Source organism: Salmo salar, chromosome 04, assembly GCF_965601325.2.
Source record: "Salmo salar chromosome 04, fSalSal1, whole genome shotgun sequence".
Classification (NCBI taxonomy): domain Eukaryota; kingdom Metazoa; phylum Chordata; class Actinopteri; order Salmoniformes; family Salmonidae; genus Salmo; species Salmo salar.
This window is the reverse complement of record NC_138294.1, coordinates 27,612,352-27,634,676: the sequence shown is the minus strand read 5'-3', so window position 1 is coordinate 27,634,676 and position 22,325 is coordinate 27,612,352. Positions and strand designations below refer to the sequence as shown.

Sequence of the window (22,325 nt, the reverse complement as noted above, 5' to 3'; positions counted from 1 at the left end):
CTCATTTGCTCACATTGTATATAGACTTATTTTTCTACTGTATTATTGACTGTATGTTTGTTTTACTCCACGTGTAACTCTGTGTTGCTGTATGTGTCGAACTGCTCTGCTTTATCTTGGCCAAGTCGCAATTGTAAATGAGAACTTGTTCTCAACTTGCCTACCTGGTTAAATAAAGGTGAAATAAAATAAATAAAAAAACAAGACCATCTCCTCAAACACACCCACACCTTTACATAAACACTGCTACCACCACACACACCCTCACTTGGTTTGTTCTCTGCCATTCTAGAAAGACACTCACATGCACATCAGTCCTCACACACCAGTCCCCTACGGCCTGTAGTGTGACAGTTATTGAGTAGTGCACAGTCAGTCAACCCCTGGCAATGGGACAGAGCAGAGCAACGTCAGACGTAAAGACACACACTCCTCTCTCTCTCTCTACTCAACATGCTCCTCAGCTCTCTCTCTCTCTCTCTCTCTCTCTCTCTCTCTCTCTCTCTCTCTCTCTATTCAATATGCTCCTCAGCGCGCTCTCTCTCTCTACTCAACATGCTCCTCAGCGCGCTCTCTCTCTCTACTCAACATGCTCCTCAGCGCGCTCTCTCTCTCTACTCAACATGCTCCTCAGCGCGCTCTCTCTCTCTATTCAACATGCTCCTCAGCGCGCTCTCTCTATTCAACATGCTCCTCAGCGCGCTCTCTCTCTCTACTCAACATGCTCCTCAGCTCGCTCTCTCTCTACTCAACATGCTCCTCAGCGCGCTCTCTCTCTACTCAACATGCTCCTCAGCGCGCTCTCTCTCTCTCTCTCTACTCAACATGCTCCTCAGCGCGCTCTCTCTCTCTCTCTACTCAACATGCTCCTCAGCGCACTCTCTCTCTCTCTCTCTCTCCTCAACATGCTCCTCAGCGCGCTCTCTCTCTACTCAACATGCTCCTCAGCTCGCTCTCTCTCTCTACTCAACATGCTCCTCAGCTCTCTCTCTCTCTCTCTACTCAACATGCTCCTCAGCTCGCTCTCTCTCTCTATTCAACATGCTCCTCAGCTCGCTCTCTCTCTCTACTCAACATGCTCCTCAGCGTGCTCTCTCTCTCTCTACTCAACATGCTCCTCAGCGCGCTCTCTCTCTCTCTCTCTACTCAACATGCTCCTCAGCGCGCTCTCTCTCTTTCTCTCTACTCAACATGCTCCTCAGCGCGCTCTCTCTCTTTCTCTCTACTCAACATGCTCCTCAGCGCTCTCTCTCTCTACTCAACATGCTCCTCAGCGTGCTTTCTCTCTCTCTCTCTACTCAACATGCTCCTCAGCTCGCTCTCTCTCTCTCTACTCAACATGCTCCTCAGCGCTCTCTCTCTCTACTCAACATGCTCCTCAGTGTGCTTTCTCTCTCTCTCTCTACTCAACATGCTCCTCAGCTCGCTCTCTCTTTCTCTACTCAACATGCTCCTCAGCTCGCTCTCTCTTTCTCTACTCAACATGCTCCTCAGCGCGCTCTCTCTACTCAACATGCTCCTCAGCGCGCTCTCTCTACTCAACATGCTCCTCAGCGCGCTCTCTCTACTCAACATGCTCCTCAGCGCGCTCTCTCTACTCAACATGCTCCTCAGCGCGCTCTCTCTACTCAACATGCTCCTCAGCGCGCTCTCTCTCTCTCTACTCAACATGCTCCTCAGCTCTCTCTCTCTACTCAACATGCTCCTCAGCGCGCTCTCTCTCTCTCTACTCAACATGCTCCTCAGCGCGCTCTCTCTCTCTCTCTACTCAACATGCTCCTCAGCGCGCTCTCTCTCTCTACTCAACATGCTCCTCAGCGCGCTCTCTCTCTCTACTCAACATGCTCCTCAGCGCGCTCGCTCTCTCTACTCAACATGCTCCTCAGCTCGCTCTCTCTCTCTCTCTCTCTACTCAACATGCTCCTCAGCGCGCTCTCTCTCTCTCTACTCAACATGCTCCTCAGCGCGCTCTCTCTCTCTCTACTCAACATGCTCCTCAGCGCACTCTCTCTCTCTCTCTACTCAACATGCTCCTCAGCGCGCTCTCTCTCTCTCTCTCTCTACTCAACATGCTCCTCAGCGCTCTCTCTCTCTACTCAACATGCTCCTCAGCGCGCTCTCTCTCTACTCAACATGCTCCTCAGTGCGCTCTCTCTCTCTCTCTACTCAACATGCTCCTCAGCGCGCTCTCTCTCTCTACTCAACATGCTCCTCAGCTCGCTCTCTCTCTCTCTACTCAACATGCTCCTCAGCGTGCTCTCTCTACTCAACATGCTCCTCAGCGCGCTCTCTCTACTCAACATGCTCCTCAGCGCGCGCTCTCTACTCAACATGCTCCTCAGCGCGCTCTCTCTCTCTCTACTCAACATGCTCCTCAGCGCGCTCTCTACTCAACATGCTCCTCAGTGTGCTTTCTCTCTCTCTCTCTACTCAACATGCTCCTCAGCGCGCTCTCTCTCTCTACTCAACATGCTCCTCAGCGCTCTCTCTCTCTCTACTCAACATGCTCCTCAGCGCGCTCTCTCTCTACTCAACATGCTCCTCAGCTCTCTCTCTCTCTCTACTCAACATGCTCCTCAGCTCTCTCTCTACTCAACATGCTCCTCAGCGTGCTTTCTCTCTCTCTCTCTCTCTCTCTCTCTCTCTCTCTCTCTCTACTCAACATGCTCCTCGGCGTGCTTTCTCTCTCTACTCAACATGCTCCTCAGCGCGCTCTCTCTCTACTCAACATGCTCCTCAGCTCGCTCTCTCTCTCTACTCAACATGCTCCTCAGCTCGCTCTCTCTCTCTACTCAACATGCTCCTCAGCGCACACTCTCTACTCAACATGCTCCTCAGCGCGCTCTCTCTACTCAACATGCTCCTCAGCGCGCTCTCTCTACTCAACATGCTCCTCAGCGCGCTCTCTCTACTCAACATGCTCCTCAGCGCGCTCTCTCTACTCAACATGCTCCTCAGCGCGCTCTCTCTACTCAACATGCTCCTCAGCGCGCTCTCTCTACTCAACATGCTCCTCAGCGCGCTCTCTCTACTCAACATGCTCCTCAGCGCGCTCTCTCTCTCTCTACTCAACATGCTCCTCAGCGCGCTCTCTCTCTACTCAACATGCTCCTCAGCTCTCTACTCAACATGCTCCTCAGCGCGCTCTCTCTCTACTCAACATGCTCCTCAGTTTGCTTTCTCTACTCAACATGCTCCTCAGCTCTCTCTCTCTACTCAACATGCTCCTCAGCTCTCTCTCTCTCTACTCAACATGCTCCTCAGCGCGCTCTCTCTCTCTCTACTCAACATGCTCCTCAGTGCGCTCTCTCTCTACTCAACATGCTCCTCAGCGCGCTCTCTCTCTACTCAACATGCTCCTCAGCTCTCTCTCTACTCAACATGCTCCTCAGCGCGCTCTCTCTCTACTCAACATGCTCCTCAGCGCGCTCTCTCTCTCTCTACTCAACATGCTCCTCAGCGCGCTCTCTCTCTACTCAACATGCTCCTCAGTGTGCTTTCTCTCTCTCTCTCTACTCAACATCCTCCTCAGCTCTCTCTCTCTCTCTACTCAACATGCTCCTCAGCTCTCTCTCTCTACTCAACATGCTCCTCAGCGCGCTCTCTCTCTCTCTACTCAACATGCTCCTCAGCGCGCTCTCTCTCTACTCAACATGCTCCTCAGCTCTCTCTCTCTACTCAACATGCTCCTCAGCGCGCTCTCTCTACTCAACATGCTCCTCAGCGCGCTCTCTCTCTCTACTCAACATGCTCCTCAGCGCGCTCTCTCTCTCTCTACTCAACATGCTCCTCAGCGCGCTCTCTCTCTCTCTACTCAACATGCTCCTCAGTGTGCTTTCTCTCTCTCTCTCTACTCAACATGCTCCTCAGTGTGCTTTCTCTCTCTCTCTACTCAACATGCTCCTCAGCGTGCTTTCTCTCTCTCTCTCTCTCTACTCAACATGCTCCTCAGCGCTCTCTCTCTCTCTACTCAACATGCTCCTCAGCGCTCTCTCTCTCTCTACTCAACATGCTCCTCAGCGCGCTCTCTCTCTCTACTCAACATGCTCCTCAGCGTGCTTTCTCTCTCTCTCTCTCTCTCTCTACTCAACATGCTCCTCAGCGCTCTCTCTCTCTCTACTCAACATGCTCCTCAGCGTGCTTTCTCTCTCTCTCTCTACTCAACATGCTCCTCAGCTCGCTCTCTCTCTCTCTATTCAACATGCTCCTCAGCGCGCTCTCTCTCTCTCTACTCAACATGCTCCTCAGCGCGCTCTCTCTCTCTCTCTACTCAACATGCTCCTCAGCGCGCTCTCTCTCTCTCTCTCTACTCAACATGCTCCTCAGCGCTCTCTCTCTCTACTCAACATGCTCCTCAGCGCGCTCTCTCTCTACTCAACATGCTCCTCAGCGCGCTCTCTCTCTCTCTCTCTACTCAACATGCTCCTCAGCGCGCTCTCTCTCTCTACTCAACATGCTCCTCAGCTCGCTCTCTCACTCTCTACTCAACATGCTCCTCAGCGCGCTCTCTCTACTCAACATGCTCCTCAGCGCGCTCTCTCTACTCAACATGCTCCTCAGCGCGCTCTCTCTACTCAACATGCTCCTCAGCGCGCTCTCTCTACTCAACATGCTCCTCAGCGCGCTCTCTCTACTCAACATGCTCCTCAGCGCGCTCTCTCTACTCAACATGCTCCTCAGCGCGCTCTCTCTACTCAACATGCTCCTCAGCGCGCTCTCTCTACTCAACATGCTCCTCAGCGCGCTCTCTCTACTCAACATGCTCCTCAGCGCGCTCTCTCTACTCAACATGCTCCTCAGCGCTCTCTCTCTACTCAACATGCTCCTCAGCGCTCTCTCTCTACTCAACATGCTCCTCAGCGCGCTCTCTCTCTCTCTACTCAACATGCTCCTCAGCGCGCTCTCTCTCTACTCAACATGCTCCTCAGTGTGCTTTCTCTCTCTCTCTCTACTCAACATGCTCCTCAGCGCGCTCTCTCTCTCTCTCTACTCAACATGCTCCTCAGCGCGCTCTCTCTCTCTCTCTACTCAACATGCTCCTCAGCGCGCTCTCTCTCTACTCAACATGCTCCTCAGTGTGCTTTCTCTCTCTCTCTACTCAACATGCTCCTCAGTGTGCTTTCTCTCTCTCTCTACTCAACATGCTCCTCAGCGCGCTCTCTCTCTCTACTCAACATGCTCCTCAGCTCTCTCTCTCTCTCTACTCAACATGCTCCTCAGCGTGCTTTCTCTCTCTCTCTCTCTCTCTCTACTCAACATGCTCCTCAGCTCTCTCTCTACTCAACATGCTCCTCAGCGCGCTCTCTCTCTACTCAACATGCTCCTCAGCGCGCTCTCTCTCTCTCTACTCAACATGCTCCTCAGCGCGCTCTCTCTCTACTCAACATGCTCCTCAGTGTGCTTTCTCTCTCTCTCTCTACTCAACATCCTCCTCAGCTCTCTCTCTCTCTCTACTCAACATGCTCCTCAGCTCTCTCTCTCTACTCAACATGCTCCTCAGCGCGCTCTCTCTCTCTCTACTCAACATGCTCCTCAGCGCGCTCTCTCTCTACTCAACATGCTCCTCAGCTCTCTCTCTCTACTCAACATGCTCCTCAGCGCGCTCTCTCTACTCAACATGCTCCTCAGCGCGCTCTCTCTACTCAACATGCTCCTCAGCGCGCTCTCTCTCTCTACTCAACATGCTCCTCAGCGCGCTCTCTCTCTCTCTACTCAACATGCTCCTCAGTGTGCTTTCTCTCTCTCTCTCTACTCAACATGCTCCTCAGTGTGCTTTCTCTCTCTCTCTACTCAACATGCTCCTCAGCGTGCTTTCTCTCTCTCTCTCTCTACTCAACATGCTCCTCAGCGCTCTCTCTCTCTCTACTCAACATGCTCCTCAGCGCTCTCTCTCTCTCTACTCAACATGCTCCTCAGCGCGCTCTCTCTCTCTACTCAACATGCTCCTCAGCGTGCTTTCTCTCTCTCTCTCTCTCTCTCTCTACTCAACATGCTCCTCAGCGCTCTCTCTCTCTCTACTTAACATGCTCCTCAGCGTGCTTTCTCTCTCTCTCTCTACTCAACATGCTCCTCAGCTCGCTCTCTCTCTCTCTATTCAACATGCTCCTCAGCGCGCTCTCTCTCTCTCTACTCAACATGCTCCTCAGCGCGCTCTCTCTCTCTCTCTACTCAACATGCTCCTCAGCGCGCTCTCTCTCTCTCTCTCTCTACTCAACATGCTCCTCAGCGCTCTCTCTCTCTACTCAACATGCTCCTCAGCGCGCTCTCTCTCTACTCAACATGCTCCTCAGCGCGCTCTCTCTCTCTCTCTCTACTCAACATGCTCCTCAGCGCGCTCTCTCTCTCTACTCAACATGCTCCTCAGCTCGCTCTCTCACTCTCTACTCAACATGCTCCTCAGCGCGCTCTCTCTACTCAACATGCTCCTCAGCGCGCTCTCTCTACTCAACATGCTCCTCAGCGCGCTCTCTCTACTCAACATGCTCCTCAGCGCGCTCTCTCTACTCAACATGCTCCTCAGCGCGCTCTCTCTACTCAACATACTCCTCAGCGCGCTCTCTCTACTCAACATGCTCCTCAGCGCGCTCTCTCTACTCAACATGCTCCTCAGCGCGCTCTCTCTACTCAACATGCTCCTCAGCGCTCTCTCTCTACTCAACATGCTCCTCAGCGCGCTCTCTCTCTCTCTACTCAACATGCTCCTCAGCGCGCTCTCTCTCTCTCTACTCAACATGCTCCTCAGCGCGCTCTCTCTCTACTCAACATGCTCCTCAGTGTGCTTTCTCTCTCTCTCTACTCAACATGCTCCTCAGCGCGCTCTCTCTCTCTCTCTACTCAACATGCTCCTCAGCGCGCTCTCTCTCTACTCAACATGCTCCTCAGCTCTCTCTCTCTCTCTACTCAACATGCTCCTCAGCGTGCTTTCTCTCTCTCTCTCTCTCTCTCTACTCAACATGCTCCTCAGCGCGCTCTCTACTCAACATGCTGCTCAGCGCGCTCTCTCTACTCAACATGCTCCTCAGTGTGCTTTCTCTCTCTCTCTCTACTCAACATGCTCCTCAGCGCGCTCTCTCTCTCTACTCAACATGCTCCTCAGCGCACTCTCTCTCTACTCAACATGCTCCTCAGCGCACTCTCTCTCTACTCAACATGCTCCTCAGCTCTCTCTCTCTCTCTACTCAACATGCTCCTCAGCTCTCTCTCTCTACTCAACATGCTCCTCAGCGTGCTTTCTCTCTCTCTCTCTCTCGCTCTACTCAACATGCTCCTCAACGTGCTTTCTCTCTCTCTACTCAACATGCTCCTCAGCGTGCTTTCTCTCTCTCTCTACTCAACATGCTCCTCAGCGTGCTTTCTCTCTCTCTCTACTCAACATGCTCCTCAGCTCGCTCTCTCTCTCTCTACTCAACATGCTCCTCAGCTCGCTCTCTCTCTCTCTACTCAACATGCTCCTCAGCGCGCTCTCTCTACTCAACATGCTCCTCAGCGCGCTCTCTCTACTCAACATGCTCCTCAGCGCGCTCTCTCTACTCAACATGCTCCTCAGCGCTCTCTCTACTCAACATGCTCCTCAGCGCGCTCTCTCTACTCAACATGCTCCTCAGCGCGCTCTCTCTACTCAACATGCTCCTCAGCGCGCTCTCTCTCTACTCAACATGCTCCTCAGCTCTCTCTCTCTCTACTCAACATGCTCCTCAGCTCTCTCTCTCTCTACTCAACATGCTCCTCAGCGCGCTCTCTCTCTCTCTACTCAACATGCTCCTCAGCGCGCTCTCTCTCTCTCTCTACTCAACATGCTCCTCAGCGCGCTCTCTCTCTACTCAACATGCTCCTCAGCGCTCTCTCTCTCTACTCAACATGCTCCTCAGCTCTCTCTCTCTCTACTCAACATGCTCCTCAGCGCGCTCTCTCTCTCTCTACTCAACATGCTCCTCAGCGCGCTCTCTCTCTCTACTCAACATGCTCCTCAGCTCTCTCTCTACTCAACATGCTCCTCAGCGCGCTCTCTCTCTCTCTACTCAACATGCTCCTCAGCGCGCTCTCTCTCTACTCAACATGCTCCTCAGCTCTCTCTCTCTCTACTCAACATGCTCCTCAGCTCTCTCTCTCTCTACTCAACATGCTCCTCAGCGCGCTCTCTCTCTCTCTACGCAACATGCTCCTCAGCGCGCTCTCTCTCTCTACTCAACATGCTCCTCAGCTCTCTCTCTACTCAACATGCTCCTCAGCGCGCTCTCTCTCTCTCTACTCAACATGCTCCTCAGCGCGCTCTCTCTCTACTCAACATGCTCCTCAGCGCGCTCTCTCTCTACTCAACATGCTCCTCAGCTCTCTCTCTCTACTCAACATGCTCCTCAGCTCTCTCTCTCTACTCAACATGCTCCTCAGCGCGCTCTCTCTCTCTCTACTCAACATGCTCCTCAGCGCGCTCTCTCTCTCTACTCAACATGCTCCTCAGCGCGCTCTCTCTCTCTACTCAACATGCTCCTCAGCTCTCTCTCTCTACTCAACATGCTCCTCAGCGCGCTCTCTCTACTCAACATGCTCCTCAGCGCGCTCTCTCTCTCTACTCAACATGCTCCTCAGCGCGCTCTCTCTCTCTCTCTACTCAACATGCTCCTCAGCGCTCTCTCTCTCTCTACTCAACATGCTCCTCAGCGTTCTCTCTCTCTCTACTCAACATGCTCCTCAGCGCGCTCTCTCTCTACTCAACATGCTCCTCAGTGTGCTTTCTCTCTCTCTCTCTACTCAACATGCTCCTCAGTGTGCTTTCTCTCTCTCTACTCAACATGCTCCTCAGCGTGCTTTCTCTCTCTCTCTCTCTCTACTCAACATGCTCCTCAGCGTTCTCTCTCTCTCTACTCAACATGCTCCTCAGCGCGCCCTCTCTCTACTCAACATGCTCCTCAGTGTGCTTTCTCTCTCTCTCTCTACTCAACATGCTCCTCAGTGTGCTTTCTCTCTCTCTACTCAACATGCTCCTCAGCGTGCTTTCTCTCTCTACTCAACATGCTCCTCAGCGCTCTCTCTCTCTCTACTCAACATGCTCCTCAGCGCGCTATCTCTCTCTACTCAACATGCTCCTCAGCTCTCTCTCTCTACTCAACATGCTCCTCAGCTCTCTCTCTCTACTCAACATGCTCCTCAGCGTGCTCTCTCTCTCTACTCAACATGCTCCTCAGCGTGCTTTCTCTCTCTCTCTCTACTCAACATGCTCCTCAGCGCGCTCTCACACACACACACACACACACACACACACACACACACACACACACACACACTTGAGTGTGTGACAGTAGTAGTGCAGAGTAGGATAGACAGGACAGATCAACGTCTGGGTGTGTGTGTGTGTGTGGAGGTCGTCTCCTGTCAGTGTGTCTCGAGCGGCCTGTCAGTTCATAGCTCTACTCCAGACAACAACAACCACCACCACCACCACCATGCTGGAATAGAGGGAAAATAGGCCAGCATCTGTCACCCTTAATAAAGAGCTGTCCTTCTCTCGCTCTCTCTCTGTCCCTCTCTCTCTTTTCTCTCTCTGTCCCTGTCCTTCTATATCTATCTCATCCTCTCTCTCTTTCCTCTCACTCTTTTTTTGCTATCCGTCTGCCTCTGAATTTGCTCAACTCGGTTTAATCAGCAAGTGCTTTATTCACTAGACAAATGCAGTCTTTACTAAACCTAGCATGAACTCTCTCTCTCTCTCTCTCTCTGTCTTTCAGGGTGTTGGCCCGTTGTCCGTGCGACATATGGGTCGCCCCATTCCCATGGCAATGAGACAAAGCTGTTCCTAAACAGATACTGTTGACAATTTTGCTCCTGTAGTGCCACTGCCCTCCCTGTCAAAAACACGGTTTTAAAAGCCCACTCCTTTATTAAAACATTTACAAAAAAAACCACAACAAAATGGCAGCCCTGCCACTTGGTTTGCTGTAAAGCTGAAAGATGGGACAGGACAAATGTAATCCCTCTGAAATTCATAGATGGAGCTTACTGTCAACAATGCTACCGTGATATTCCTTCCTTTATTGAGGTGTTCAGAGGCAACGGGGGCATTGCTGTGGTTCTTGTAATGAATAAAGACAATTGATCTAACTTCTCCCCCCCCCCCCCCCCCTCTTCTTCTCCCTCCCTCTCTCTTTCAGGTGCCCATGGCTGTCGGAGCAGTTCTCGGTTGCCGTGCCGATCTACAACGGTGTCATCTTCCTGTTCGTCCTTGCCAACTTCTGCATGGCCACCTTCATGGACCCGGGCATCTTCCCCAGAGGTGTGTTGCACAGATGTAGAACTACACCAGCCTCTTCCAGGTCATGCTCTCTGCAAACTCTCTGTTTGACTGTCTACTGCCAATGCAGTGTAGTATAGTATTGGGGGGTGTGTGTGTGTGTGTGTGTGTTCATGCTGATCTAGTAAGAGGGGATGTTCATGCTGATCTAGTGTGTGTGTGTTCATGCTGATCTAGTAAGAGGGGATGTTCATGCTGATCTAGTAAGGGTTTGTGTGTGTGTGTGTGTTCATGCTGATCTAGTAAGGGGGTGTGTGTGTGTGTGTGTTCATGCTGATCTAGTAAGAGGGGATGTTCATGCTGATCTAGTAAGGGGGTGTGTGTGTGTGTGTGTGTGTGTTCATGCTGATCTAGTAAGGGGGTGTGTGTGTGTGTGTGTGTGTTCATGCTGATCTAGTAAGGATGTGTGTGTGTGTTCATGCTGATCTAGTAAGGGGATATGTGTGTGTGTGTGTTCATGCTAATCTAGTGAGGGGTGTGTGTGTGTGTGTGTGTGTGTGTGTGTGTGTGTGGTCTTGCTGATCTAGTAAGGGTTTGTGTGTGTGTGTATGTGTGTGTGTTCATGCTGATCTAGTAAGGGGATATGTGTGTGTGTGTGTGTGTGTTCATGCTAATCTAGTGAGGTGTGTGTGTGTGTGTGTGTGTTCATGCTGATCTAGTAAGGGTGTGTGTGTGTGTGTTCATGCTGCTCTAGTAAGGGGGGATGTCCATGCTAGTGTACTAACAGTGTGTGTGTGTGGGTTGCTCCAGCGGATGAGGATGAGGACAAGGAGGATGATTTCCGCGCTCCGCTCTATAAGACGGTGGAGATCCGAGGCATCCAGGTCAGGATGAAATGGTGTTCCACCTGCCGCTTCTACAGACCGCCCCGCTGCTCACACTGCTCCGTGTGTGACAACTGTGTGGAGGTACGCACACACACACACACACTGTCTCACATAAACATACAGCTGGACAGGGTCAACTGTCATCACGCACCCTCTAAAGCAGGGCTCTCCAACCCTGTTCCTGTTCCTGGAGAGAGAGCATCCTGTAGGTTTTCTCTCCAACCCTGTTCCTGGAGAGAGAGCATCCTGTAGGTTTTCACTCCAACCCTGTTCCTGTTCCTGGAGAGAGAGCATCCTGTAGGTTTTCACTCCAACCCTGTTCCTGTTCCTGGAGAGAGAGCATCCTGTAGGTTTTCACTCCAACCCTGTTCCTGTTCCTGGAGAGAGAGCATCCTGTAGGTTTTCACTCCAACCCTGTTCCTGTTCCTGGAGAGAGAGCGTCCTGTAGGTTTTCACTCCAACCCTGTTCCTGTTCCTGGAGAGAGAGCGTCCTGTAGGATTTCACTCCAACCCTGTTCCTGTTCCTGGAGAGAGAGCGTCCTGTAGGTTTTCACACCAACCCTGTTCCTGGAGAGAGAGCGTCCTGTAGGTTTTCACTCCAACCCTGTTCCTGGAGAGAGAGCGTCCTGTAGGTGTTCACTCCAACCCTAATGTAGCACACCTGATTCTAATAATTAGCTGGTTAAAAGCTGAATCGTGGTTATTTACAACTGGGGTTGGATTGAAAAACTACAGGAGGGTAAGTCTCCAGGAACAGGGTTGGAGTTAACCTACAGGAAGGTTGTTCTCCAGGAACAGGGTTGGAGTTAACCTACAGGAGGGTTGTTCTCCAGGAACAGGGTTGGAGTTAACCTACAGGAAGGTTGTTCTCCAGGAACAGGGTTGGAGTTAACCTACAGGAGGGTTGTTCTCCAGGAACAGGGTTGGAGTTAACCTACAGGAGGGTTGTTCTCCAGGAACAGGGTTGGAGTTAACCTACACGAAGGTGGTTCTCCAGGAGCAGGGTCGGAGTTAACCTACAGGAAGGTGGTTCTCCAGGAGCAGGGTCGGAGTTAACCTACAGGAAGGTTGTTCTCCAGGAACAGGGTCGGAGTTAACCTACAGGAAGGTGGTTCTCCAGGAGCAGGGTCGGAGTTAACCTACAGGAAGGTGGTTCTCCAGGAACAGGGTCGGAGTTAACCTACAGGAAGGTTGTTCTCCAGGAACAGGGTCGGAGTTAACCTACAGGAAGGTGGTTCTCCAGGAACAGGGTCGGAGTTAACCTACAGGAGGGTGGTTCTCCAGGAACAGGGTTGGAGAGATGCCTTTGAACAAACCTCTGTTGGAATGAGCCCTCAGCCCCCCCCTTGTTATTACAGGCCAATATAATAGCATCCACTATCCTATGGGACCAGAGAGGCGACCACCCTTGCGGGGGGGGGGGGGGGGCGGGGCTCTTGCGTAAAGAGCTCGTCCTATCCAAGTAAAAGTGCCAACACGCGTACTGGACACAAACGGTTAAGACTCACTTCTCCTGTCAGTGTCACACACAAACATACACCAACACAAAATCTCCCACAGTCTCTTTAACTTTGTACAAACGGCTCTAACTCGCCCTTTGCTCCTGTCCCCCCCCCCCCCCCCTCTCTCTCTCCACCCCCTCCAGGACTTTGACCACCACTGCCCGTGGGTGAACAACTGTATCGGCCGGAGGAACTACCGTTACTTCTTCCTGTTCCTGCTGTCCCTGACGGTCCACATCATGGGAGTGTTTGGCTTCGGCCTGCTCTACATCCTCTACCACACACAGCAGCTGGACAGGGTCCACTCTGCCGTCACGTATCCTGTACATAGGTGTTGGAATGTCCTGAAAGCCAGGAGTCTGGTTTTTTTTGGGGGGGGGTTAGTGAGTGTGTGTGTTTTGGGAGGGGTAGGGTGTTTGTGTGTTTTGTTGTGAGGGTGTAGTTGGCTGTATAGGTGTGTGTGTGTGTGTGTGTTTTGGGGTGGTAGATTACTGTGTTTCCATCTGTCGGACGGCGTGCTTCTATGAGTGTTTAATTTTCAACGCATTTGGGAAGTGTTAGCCTAGTGCACTATGTAAGGAATAGGGTGCCATTTGGGACGCAGCCCTAAGAGTGTGTTAGTTGGTGTCTCTGTTCTCTCCTTAACCGCTGGTCTCTCAGTATGGCAGTGATGTGTGTGGCTGGTCTCTTCTTCATCCCGGTGGCTGGTCTCACTGGCTTCCACATGGTACTGGTGGCCCGGGGACGAACCACCAACGAACAGGTACAACACACACACACACACACACACACACACACACACACACACACACACACACACACACACCAGGAATGAACCACCAACTAACAGGTACAACACACACACACACCAGGAATGAACCACCAACTAACAGGTACAACACACACACACACACACACACGCCAGGAATGAACCACCAACTAACAGGTACAACACACACACACCAGGAATGAACCACCAACTAATAGGTTCAACTGTAGTTTTCAAAGTGCTTTTACCTCTGTCAGAAATGTCCTAATGGTCAAGAGGCTGGAACAAAAGCTGGCAGCCAGTGCTTAATTTGAGCCGGATCCTGCCGGAAACAGAATCCAGCTCTCTGTTTTGGACTGTTTCGGTCCGCGACCTATTTCGCCGGATCCGGTACCTCTTGTGGCTCAAAAAAGAAATGTCACTTTTTTGCCATGTAAAAATGTGAATAAAAGCGGTCAAAGTTCATTCGAGTTGCCTCACCAACGCGTGGCCATGGCTGTATGAGTAGCACGCTTGTAACTCTCACAGAACTAGAATGAGATTCACTTTCAAAGATCTCTCTGCTCTGACAGACATGAGCCTGCAACTCTCATCTCTCCAGAGTCGCACTTCATCATTTATTTATAGAACCATAGCACAAAGGGTTCTGGAGGAGCTGCAGCACCCTTCATAAATTGAAATACATTTGCCAAAGTTATAGCGTCGCCGCTGTCTGTCAGAAATAAAGGAAATCATTCAGAATAGCCTACTACACCATGAGAAGGCCTAGAATTTAGCCACAGAGGATCAGTAGCTTCTTTAAAACAATTACCTAGCTGTGGATTGAGTGTAGCCCAATAACAAGCCTACAGTCGGGAACGCGTGGCAAATCGGTCAGCGAACGGCGTGCCAGATCGGTCAGCGAACGGCGTGCCAGACAAAACAGGTTGGAAAGCATATGGTTCCTGCTGAAAAGACAATACTCTGATCTGTCTGCTGTAGGCGAACAAAATGTTTTGATCAACTTCCAAATATTGTTTTACAAAGCAAAACCAGTGAGATGTAGGCTTTTGGCACCAACGCATCGGCCGTCGCCGGCGAGAGAGCTGCGCGTCATCGGGTGAGTCAGTGAAACTGGCATTTTTAGGACTATAATTTCCTCCTACAATATGCGTCTCCACACACCTAGACCTCTAAGCTATTGATGGATTCAAGACCAGGTCGTTTTTATTGATCTTAAGAGTCTGTTTGTGCCATATTTTCCCCCAGACCCTAGGCTACTAAAAAAAAGTTTCCCAATGTGTGTACCTTCTGTAAGTGCCTCTACTCTAAAGCTCTGTGCCACTGCGCAAATCAAATCACATTTTATTGGTCACATACACGTGTTTAGCAGATGTTATTGCGAGTGTAGCGAAAAGCTTGTGTTTCTAGCTCCAACGGTGCAGTAATATATCTAACAATTTCACAAGAATGCGACGATATGCATGCAATGCTTTATTTTCAAGTAGATAAAAAAATGTATTATGCGATCCGGTAGCTCAGAGCTCCCCAGAGCTCCCCAGCCTCCTGGACTAGAATTTGCCCTGCAATTGCAAAGATTAGCTATCATCACATAAATAATGAGAGAGATGCTTACCACAAAGAAATACTGCATACCCCTTGAGAACAGAGACAGAGATCAACATTAAATCAAATCAAAGTTTATTGGTCATGTACGCAGGACACAGCGGGCGTAAACAGTGCAATGACATGCTTACGGAAAAGGCGTCGTTGCCTTATTCATGCCCATTCTTCTCCTTGAAGAGCTATGTCGACCCCTTGTTAGCATCAGATCCAACACTCCGCCCATCCCAAACAATCACACCCTCTTATCTGACGTGTTTTTTTCTGTCACGTACCTCTTTGTTGTTGTTGTCTGAGAACTAAACCGTCGGTGTGCGTTGACGTCGTTCTTAAAGGCCCAAAACATTTCATCTCTACAACGGCCCCATGATAATCCTCGAAAATGTGACCCCCCCCCCCCCCCCACATCGCTATCCCTCCCTCCGTCCCGGTCTCCCTCCGTCCCTGTCTCCCTCCATCCCTCCCCGGAATGAAAACATACAGGTCATAATCTCATCACGGAGAGAGAATAATCCTCTGTCGGCCTCTCCCTCATCCCTCCCTCCATTTATCCCCCTGTTTTATATGACACTCCATGTTTGATGTTTACACTTTAAATACGTTGTATTGATGAATGGAGGATGCCTTGAGGGAAATGAATAACCTACTATTCTTATTTCTTTATCATTCTCTATCATTCTCTATCATTCTCTATCATATCTCTCTCTCTCTCTCTCTCTCTCTCTCTCTCTCCTCTCTCTTCTCTCTTCTCTCTCTCTCTCTCTCTCTTCTCTCACTCTCTCTCTCTCTCTCTCTCTCTCTCTCTCTCCCTCCCAGGTGACGGGGAAGTTTAGGGGAGGAGTGAACCCTTTCACTAATGGCTGTTGGAAGAACGTTTCTCACGTGCTCTGCAGCTCCCAAGCGCCCAGGTCTCTCTCTCATCATTGTCTATGGTTTTACAGTATGCTAATAGTGTAGATCTGGTTGCATTACTATCAGTTCAAACAGTGTTTTGAGCTGCAGTCATCCCTGCATGCTATTAGGGGTTTGATTGATGACCGAGACTAGGTCCTCTTAGAGCTGGATAGAGGACTCCAGATGGGTACAACCCGTGTTTAGCCTGGACATTTCCATTCAGGGCTTCCGCCTTTTTTAAAGTAGTCAACTGGTTGGGATTTGCTATGGGTTGGGAGCAATCAGCCAATGACCAGAGCGTTGTTTTCTTCAAATTGGGTTGCCTTTGGTTGAAAATGGGGTTTAAGATAGAACACTGCCATCTAGTGGCCACAATAACAAGTTGGTTCAGGACCCCAGCACTGCAGGTGGCGATAAATCACCAATATTATCTTTACGCTTTTTTCAAATCATAAAATAAGAAAAGTAACTACTTTTAAATGGAGATGCTGTCACAGGTGCCATAATGGCACAGATACAAAGATGAGTCCCTCCTGTCCCTCCATCAGCTACCCTCTTCTCACTCTCCTCCTCTTCCTCCTTGTCCTTTAATAACACGATTTGATTTGGTCTTCATCAGGTACCTGGGGAGGAAGAGGAAGCCTCACGGTATGGTTGTCCAGCCTCCGTTCCTCCGGCCACAGCTCACTGACACCCAGCTGGCCGCCAAGGTCCTCGACAACGGTATCCACGGAGACCTCCACCGGGTATGACGCGACAAAGACCCATGTACCCACTCGTTTGCGTGCATGACAGACGCATTTACACACATGTGTGCGCGCGCGCACACACACAATCTGTATGTTCATTGCTCCTTCTTGCTTTCAGCATTGTGAGTGGTTAATGCTCTCCAGTTTCCACTCTGCCACTGGGCTGTATAGACTGACATTTATTCTATTAAATGTCATTCATTTTCTCTGTTTGCCTCTCTCCCTCTCTGCCTCCCTCCCTCTCTGCCTCCCTCCCTCTCTGCCTCCCTCCCTCTCTGCCTCCCTCCCTCCCTCCCCCAGTCTAAGAGCAGTCTGGAGATGATGGAGAGTCAGTCGTGCGATGCGGAGCCCCCTCCTCCTCCCAAACCGGAGCTCAGGTACCCCGCCCTGTCCAGAGGCCACCAGGGACAACACACAGAGGGTACGTTCACCAGAGTTGTACTCATTACTACACTCCGTAGGAAAACGTTTTTTTTTGCAATGGAAAACGGTAAGCAAGCGGTTTGCTGTTGGACATGTCCAGGTAGTCCCTCCCTGTTTGTTTGTTTCCTTCCGTTTGGTACCTAATGAACATGACCCAGGTTGCTGCTGTGAATAAGGGTGTTATCAGTCAACTTAGCTGATAAAAGAAAATTAAAGTTTACCTATGATAACAATTATGTACCTGAGTTAATTTATTTGTCCCTCTCCCCTCCCTCTCCCCCCACAGAGAGTAGTCTTCTGAACAAAGCCCCGCCCACACCCACCATGTATAAATACAGGCCGACCTATAGCAGTCCAGGAAAGAACCACACTGCCCTTACCCATGCCTATGCCAACCAGGTAAACAAACACACACTGTCTTTAATGCCAACCAACTAGCTCGCGCATAAAGTGACTGTGTTAGACTGTGTGTCTCTTGTGTGAAAGAGTGTGAAAATGCTGTGCGAGGTATGATGCATATCAAACTACTTCGGTAGCACACACATTGTTCTCTCTGATTTATATTTTACATCTCGTTGGCTGCTTGCCCGTCTGTCTGTAATCGTTTGATTTGTTATGATTTGTTAATGCATCTCTGTTTTTACTTGTGGCTTCTTTTCCTGCCTTTTGATTGGTTATTCAGTGGCTTTCAGTTGAACAGTATCAGTAAGTGAATGTTGGACTATTTTTCTTTATTTTCTTTAGTTTGAGTGTCTGTTCTTATATCTTGTTACCCAACCTTGTGTGTCATCTTTTAGCTGAACACTTTCCCCACAGTGTTGTATAAAAGATTCTCCCCTAGCAATTTCTTGTTGTAGAATGATTTTGTGGAAGTTAATTAACAAATTATGACATTTTTATTTGACCTATTTTACATGTACGGTGTGCTTCCTATATGTCACACAATCTGATCATAATTCACTTAAATCAATTCTGGAATCACACAGTGGACTGTCAATGGCCCAGCTGCTGTTTGACGGTTTTCTCCACAAGAGGGCATCAAGGTGCACAGTCGAACAGGCAGGGCCGCACGATCCATCTTTGGGCTCAATACAACTAAAACCGTGCTTGTGTCCCAAATGGCACCCTAACCCCTATAACAGGAATGGGCAACTGGCAGCCGCAGGCCTTTTGAAGGGATCAATAAAATAAATATTTGTATATATTTTTTGGGGGAACGCAGTCTGGGTCTCAACTTACTGTTGAGAGTTAGAATAGTAAACTCAGCAAAAAAAGAAACGTCCTCTCACTGTCAACTGAGTTTATTTTCAGCAAACTTAACATGTGTAAATATTTCTATGAACATAATATTCAACAACTGAGACATAAACTGAACAAGTTACACAGACATGTGACTAACAGAAATTGAATAATGTGTCCCTGAACAAAGGGGGGGTCAAAAGCAACAGTCAGTATCTGGTGTGGCCACCAGCTGCATTAAGTACTAGAGTGCGTCTCCTCTTCATGGACTGCATCAGATTTGCCAGTTCTTGCTGTGAGATGTTACACCACTCTTCCACCAAGGCACCTGCAAGTTCCCGGACATTTCTGTGGGGAATGGCCCTAGCCCTCACCCTCCGATCTAACAGGTTCCAGACGTGCTCAATGGGATTGAGATCCGGGCTCTTCGCTGGCCATGGCAGAACACTGACATTCCTGTCTTGCAGGAAATCACGCACAAAACGAGCAGTATGGCTGGTGGCATTGTAATGCTGGAGGGTCATGTCAAGATGAGCCTGCAGGAAGGGTACCACATGAGGGAGGAGGATGTCTTCCCTGTAACGCCCAGCGTTGAGATTGCCTGCAATGACAACAAGCTGAGTCTGATGATGCTGTGACACACCGCCCCAGACCATGATGGACCCTCCACCTCCAAATCGATCCCGCTCCAGAGTACAGGCCCCGGTGTAACGCTCATTCCTTCGACGATAAACGCAAATCCGACCATCACCTCTGGTGAGACAAAACCGCGACTCGTCAGTGAAGAGCACTTTTTGCCAGTCCTGTCTGGTCCAGCGACGTTGGGTTTGTGCCCATAGGCGATGTTGTTGCCAGGGATGTCTGGTGAGGACCTGCCTTACAGCAGGCCTACAAGCCCTCAGTACAGCCTCTCTCAGCCTATTGCGGACAGTCTGAGCACTGATGGAGGGATTGTGCGTTCCTGGTGTAACTCGGGCAGTTGTTGCCATCCTGTACCAATCCTGTGCAGGTGTTGTTACACGTGGTCTGCCACTGCGAGGACGATCTGCTGTCCGTTTTGTCTCCCTGTAGCGCTGTCTTAGGCATCTCACAGTACGGACATTGCAATTTATTGCCCTGGCCATATCTGCAGTCCTCATGCCTCCTTGCAGCATGCCTAAGGCATGTTCACGCAGATGAGCAGGGACCCTGGCTATCTTTCTTTTTGGTGTTTTTCCAGAGTCAGTAGAACGGCCTCATTAGTCTCCTAAGTTTTCATAACTGTGACCTTAATTGCCTACCGTCTGTAAGCTGTTAGTGTCTTAACGACCGTTCCACAGGTGAATGTTCATTAATTGTTTATGGTTCATTGAACAATCATGGGGAAACAGTGTTTAAACCCTTTACAATGAAGATCTGTGAAGTTATTTGGATTTTTACGACAGGGTCCTGAAAAAGGTCAGTTTTGTTTTTTTTGCTGAGTTTAGAATGCACAAGGTGCAGTTTCTAAATGCGGTTGTGCATCAGCAGTTTCTCTTGTTAAGCCAGTCACTGAGAGGCAGTCAATTAGCCCAACACATTTTTTTTTTTTTTTTACATTGCTAAGTTAGTAATGCGGCCAGGTATCTAAACTTGTTATCATAGTCGAATTACCGACCGGAGGGGCTCCATTGACTTTTTTGTTACTCAGATATCATATTAAAAATGACTAAAACTTTTCTCTGCCCCCATGGCAAAATAAGTAGAATTCAGTGGAGGCTGCTGAGGGGAGGAAGGCTTCTAATAATGGCTGGAACGGAGCAAATGGAATGGCATCGAACACATGGAAGCCATGTATTTTATACTGTTCCACTGATTCTGCTCAGGTCATTACCATGAGCCCGTCCTCACCAGTTAAGGTGCCACCAGCCTCCTTTACAACTCAAGAGGGGTGGGGGCTACTAAAATGTTTTGCTCGCAATGGGGATACGCAGGCCCGCGAGCCCTCCGTGATGAGTTCAGATTTTCTTGGGGCCCCCTCCCCCATCAAAGTTGCCTATCCCTGCCTTAATATAGTGCACTACTTTTGACCAGGTCCCCATATGGCTCTGGTCAAAAGCAGTGCACTATATAGGGAATAGGGTGCCATTTGGGACACGGACCCATGTGTTAGAAGAGCTCTGTCAGGAGCAGATAGTTGTTTTGCTCTATAAAACTAACTGTTATCTGTTAGCCTCAACCACATCCATTTCATTAACTCTTACGCTGAGTCCCAAATGGCACCCTATTCCCTATAGAGTCCCGTGGGCCCAAAAGTAGTCCACTAAATGCGGACTAGGGTGCCATTTGACACACAAGCTTATTGTTTCACTGGGCACACTTGTTCCCTCCATCCCACAGCCATCTGGCTATATATACTGTGTGTGTGTGTTTAAAATGTTTTATTAAAGGTGCGGGACTCTTCTGTCCTATGTGTTGTAAAGATAACATACTGTTACAGAAGCCATGTGGGCATTGTAAAAGTTGTAGGCCTGTATATTCTTCCCCCTGCAGCAGACCCCTTGTGTATAGTGAAGCCCATGCATCTGGTCTGAAAGAGTTGTTCCCTTCCCCTATGTCTCGCCTTGTTCTTCCCACTGTGGTTTTATTGGTAGTGGTCTAGTGCTGTGTCTGTACATTTGGACATCGAATTCTCATTCCAGGATAGAGTTAACATGACTTTATCTTCTCTCCCTCTTTCTTTCTCTACCTCTGGCTCTTCTTTTTCTCTTCCTCTCTCTCTCTCTCTCTCTCTCTCTCTCTCTCTCTCTCTCTCTCTCTCTCCCTCCCTCTCTCCCCCACCCTCTCTCTCCCCCCACCAGATGAGTCGAGGGGACAGTCTGAAGGAGTCGTCTTCTCTGCTCCAGTCCAGCCAGCAGCCTGGCTTCCGCTCTGAACCCAGCCTGGATGGGAGAGAGGCCCCAGGGGAGAGAGGGGGAGGAGGATTGGGAGGAGGTGGAGACAGACCTGGAGGAGGGGGGGCACCAGGGTCAGGGGGTGGCGGTATCCCCGGTTACTCCCTAGGGGGACGTTCCTACCCCTCCTTTTCAGACCCAACGGTTTTATCTTCCGGTGGAGGTGCTTCCCATTCTTCCAGCGTGCGTTCTGGCTCCGCCCACAACGCGGCCCATGTCTCCGAGGCGACGACCTCCACGAGCTACAAGAGCCTGGCCAATCAGACGCCTCCTCCGCGCAACGGCAGCCTATCGTACAACAGCCTGCTCACGCCCTCCGAGAGCCCCGACTTTGAGTCGGCCACACCCGACATGTCGCCCGGGCACCACCCTAACCCGGCCCCACCCTCCGTCCTGGGGTACTCCTCCCCCTACCTGTCGGCCCAGCTCAGCCAGCAGAGAGACGCAGAGCTCCACCAGCCCTCCGCCTCCTCCGTAGCCCTCCTCTCCTCCCCACACCGCGCCCACTATCTCCAGGAATCGCATCCCCACTCCCACCACTCTCAGCCCCCTCCCTCCTCCGCGGCCCCCCAGCCCCCCCACCCACACCACCACCATCATCACCACCACCACCACCACAGCAGCCACAGCTCCAGACCCCCCCGCTTCTCCCGGCCCCCGCTCCTGTCCGACTCGGCCGCCCCCCACCATTACCCGTACCGCACCCGGTCCACGGACACCCCCCTGGCCCCCTCCACGCACCCCCCGCGCTCCCCCCACCCCCCGCCGCTGGGGAAGTCTCTGTCGTACTCTTCGGCGGCGGCGGCGGAGATGCAGTACCGGATGGTGCGCAAGGCGTCGGCCTCGGCCGGAGGGGGAGGGGCGGGAGGGGGGATCCAGGCACCTAAGTGAGTAACGGCTCTGCTCTTTACCGACTGACTGCAGCCCGCTGCCTCCTCCTTCTCCTCCTTCTCTTCCTCCTCTTCTTCTTCCTCCTCCTCCCAGGCTCCTGTGAGTTCCTTTACCTCTCTTTTTCCCCCCCCGTTGTCTGTTTTCCACTCGTCTGTAGAGTCGGTGCTTCTTCTCATCACTGCTTCTGTTGGTTCAGCCCCGAATGGCTCCCTATAGAGTGCCCTACTGTTGA

At 50.7% G+C, this 22,325-nt stretch overlaps 1 protein-coding gene across 2 annotated transcripts in view; it reads left to right on the top strand.

Annotated features, from left to right (window-relative positions):
• Window positions 1-22,325, top strand: part of LOC106602527 (palmitoyltransferase ZDHHC5-A) — a 29,272-nt gene that overhangs the window by 3,817 nt on the left and 3,130 nt on the right. The window contains exons 2-10 of one of the 2 annotated variants that reach the window (XR_006769566.2): window positions 10,146-10,267; window positions 11,036-11,193; window positions 12,758-12,930; window positions 13,275-13,377; window positions 15,802-15,893; window positions 16,499-16,625; window positions 16,929-17,049; window positions 17,338-17,450; window positions 21,110-22,192. Coding sequence is in view for 1 of the 2 variants with exons in the window: in XM_045716651.2 (XP_045572607.1) it covers window positions 10,146-10,267; window positions 11,036-11,193; window positions 12,758-12,930; window positions 13,275-13,377; window positions 15,802-15,893; window positions 16,499-16,625; window positions 16,929-17,049; window positions 17,338-17,450; window positions 21,110-22,089 (1,989 nt within the window). In the remaining variant the exon portion in view is untranslated. The remainder of the gene's footprint in view (window positions 1-10,145; window positions 10,268-11,035; window positions 11,194-12,757; window positions 12,931-13,274; window positions 13,378-15,801; window positions 15,894-16,498; window positions 16,626-16,928; window positions 17,050-17,337; window positions 17,451-21,109; window positions 22,193-22,325) is intronic. The other variant, XM_045716651.2, reaches the window with a different exon arrangement.